General features: G+C 34.4%; 1 protein-coding gene across 1 annotated transcript; it reads right to left on the minus strand.

Moving 5' to 3' along the window:
• Positions 1–459: 459 nt before the first annotated feature.
• Positions 460–1,404, minus strand: LOC139153953 (olfactory receptor 13H1-like). The gene has a single exon (XM_070728379.1). The coding sequence runs from the start codon at positions 1,402–1,404 to the stop codon at positions 460–462; it is 945 nt and encodes a 314-aa protein (XP_070584480.1).
• Positions 1,405–2,699: the final 1,295 nt, after the last annotated feature.

Raw genomic sequence — 2,699 nt, forward strand, 5'->3', positions numbered from 1 at the left:
TTTTAAAACAAATAATATGTCTAAAGAGATAGCAAGAAAAATATATACATATATGGCGAGAAATAACATATCTGGATGCGATATCCAAAGTAAGTGCATGAGAAAAGAGAAGAAATTTGGAATGATGCTTAATTAATATATGAATGAAAGTTCATAATTGATCAATATGAAAAGCATATTCTTTAAAAACAACAATCCATTTTAGGTACATTATACATAAGGACGCCTGGATAAGAATTCCTTTGTATTAAGGAAATACAAAGTCCAGTTGGCCTTTAAAAAAAACACATTTGGGGTTCTTGAAAGTTTCAGTTAGTAAATTGAAATGGAAGCTGTTTCAAATACTCCCATCACTGATTTGTAATATTTCTCATATGAAAAGTAAACAACAGATAACTAAGGAAAAGTTGTTAAATTAATTTCAAATAAATTAGACAGCTGAATGAGCAATATGAGAGTTCAATCCATGTCTGACTTGCTCTTCATTAGAATTTTTCCTAGTGCCCGCAGAACCTCTTGATTTCGAAGGGTATAAACTAATGGATTGAACACAGGAATTAGTACACCATTAAAGATAGAAAGTATTTTTTCAACCTCACGCAAGTTCTCATTTGGAGGAAGAAGATATGTAAAAATGGCAACACCGTAATACATAGTCACTACAGACAGGTGGGACCCACATGTTGAAAAAGCCTTCATTCTGCCCCCTTCTGCAGGCATTCTTAGGATGGACTGAAGAATGCGCATATAAGAAAAAAAGATAAAGACAAGGGGAAGAACGAGAATAAATATGCTAAAGGAAGAAATTTGGAATTGGCTTGAAGAGGTATCAGAACAAATCAGTTTCATAAGAGATTTAAGTTCGCATCCAATGTGGTCAATTTCATTGTTTCCACAAAATCTGGCTGGCTTTGCAAGGCAAGGAATCACTGTAAACAGAAAGGCTAGAAACCAGGAAACAGCAGCCAACACAATGCAAACCGTGCTGCTCATGATGAAAGTATAGTGCAGTGGCCTGGAGATGGCAATTAAACGGTCATAAGCCATGACTACCAGGAAGAAACATTCTGTTGTCCCAAATAGGAGAATAGCATACATTTGCATAAAACATCTAGCCAGAGACATCACAGGCCTATCTACTAAACAATTGGAAATGGATTGAGGAGTTGTGGCTGTTGTGAGTCCAAGATCAATAAAAGAGAGATTACATAGGAAAAAGTACATGGGATTGTGTAGTCGTGGATCACATATGACTACTAAAACAATAAGACCATTTCCAGCAATTGCTACAAAATAGGAAACAATATAAACTGGTATTAAAATCATCCTTGACTTGGGTCTATCGGACCAGCCAATGAGGATAAATTCAGTCACTTCAGTCTCATTTTCTCCTACTTCCTGCATTAGGGTTGTTCTGCAAAGGAGGGAAAAAAGGCAGAAATGTATCTGAAGAATGTGAAAATCTTTCAGTAAACCAAAATAGTTTTGCAAATGTCAGCATTTTAGGCATACTTATTGGAAAACCCATGAAAAAAGCCGCCCCTTTCATTGCATCACTCTGTATGTCATAATTTAATTCTTCTGCATTCAGCAATCTCTCTGCAAAGAACTAATACCACAGAAGGCTTTTCTGATTGACAGAAACTTTTAGGTCTACTTATCCAAAAGAACATCCATCTTCCAATTGTGGGTCTTAACATTTGTAAATGTATGTGAGTGAGGGTTTTTTTAAAATGTAATCAGTTTTTGATTATAGTTTTATAATTGAAGTGATTCTTGTCAATGTATGGGAAAATGCTTGCAATAAATCAGCAACCTTAGTTCTAAACAAATTGCCCATGCAATTAGAATGGAGATACTAATTCTTAATTATTAATTCAGAAACTGTTTTAGTATAGTTTTGTTTTGTAACTTTTCCCTGATAATAATTAAAGAAACTGTGAAAAATTCACACATCAGGAAATATGTATAAAGAGATTGCATGAAAACTTCCATTCATTTTATTCTCCCCCCCACCTTCAAAATTCAGTTAATATTTCAAAGCAATCTTTCAAATTAAGAAAATTCACATAAAATTATGTACTAAGAAATATTGTTTACACAAATAAACAGGGGGGAAATACAAAGAGACAGAAAAAATATACAAGGGAAAGAAGGGAGAGATGAAGGAAGGAAAGGAAGGAGGGTGGAAGGGAGGGTTGGAGAGGGAGGCAGAAGGGCAGGAGGTGGAAGGGAGGGAGAGAGGGAGGAAGGAAGGGAAGAAGGAAGGGAGGAACAGAGGAAGGGAGGAATAGAGGGTAGAAGAAGGAACAGAGGAATAGAGGGATGGTGGGAGGAAGGGAGGGAGGAAGGAAGGACAATTTTGAGATTTAAAAATAATGGCTTAATTCACTTGACTACATATGTGAATTCTTCAATTTTACCCACTTAGGGGTCTCCAACATAATAAGTGAGAAGACAATTGACTATAATAAACAATAAAAAATAAATTTAAAAATCATTCTCTACTAGGATGAAATCACTGAATAAATATGAATATTTGCAGTTCTAATTATTTATTTGCCTTGCTACATAGAAATCTGTAGACTGGATTTATATGTAGAAAAAGGAGTTCTATTTAAGTGAAATGATTTTTTTTCAACCAAAAGAAATTCTCCTCTTTTTTATCTCTAATTAATATATTAATTAATATTAATTAG

Source organism: Erythrolamprus reginae, chromosome Z, assembly GCF_031021105.1.
Source record: "Erythrolamprus reginae isolate rEryReg1 chromosome Z, rEryReg1.hap1, whole genome shotgun sequence".
Classification (NCBI taxonomy): domain Eukaryota; kingdom Metazoa; phylum Chordata; class Lepidosauria; order Squamata; family Dipsadidae; genus Erythrolamprus; species Erythrolamprus reginae.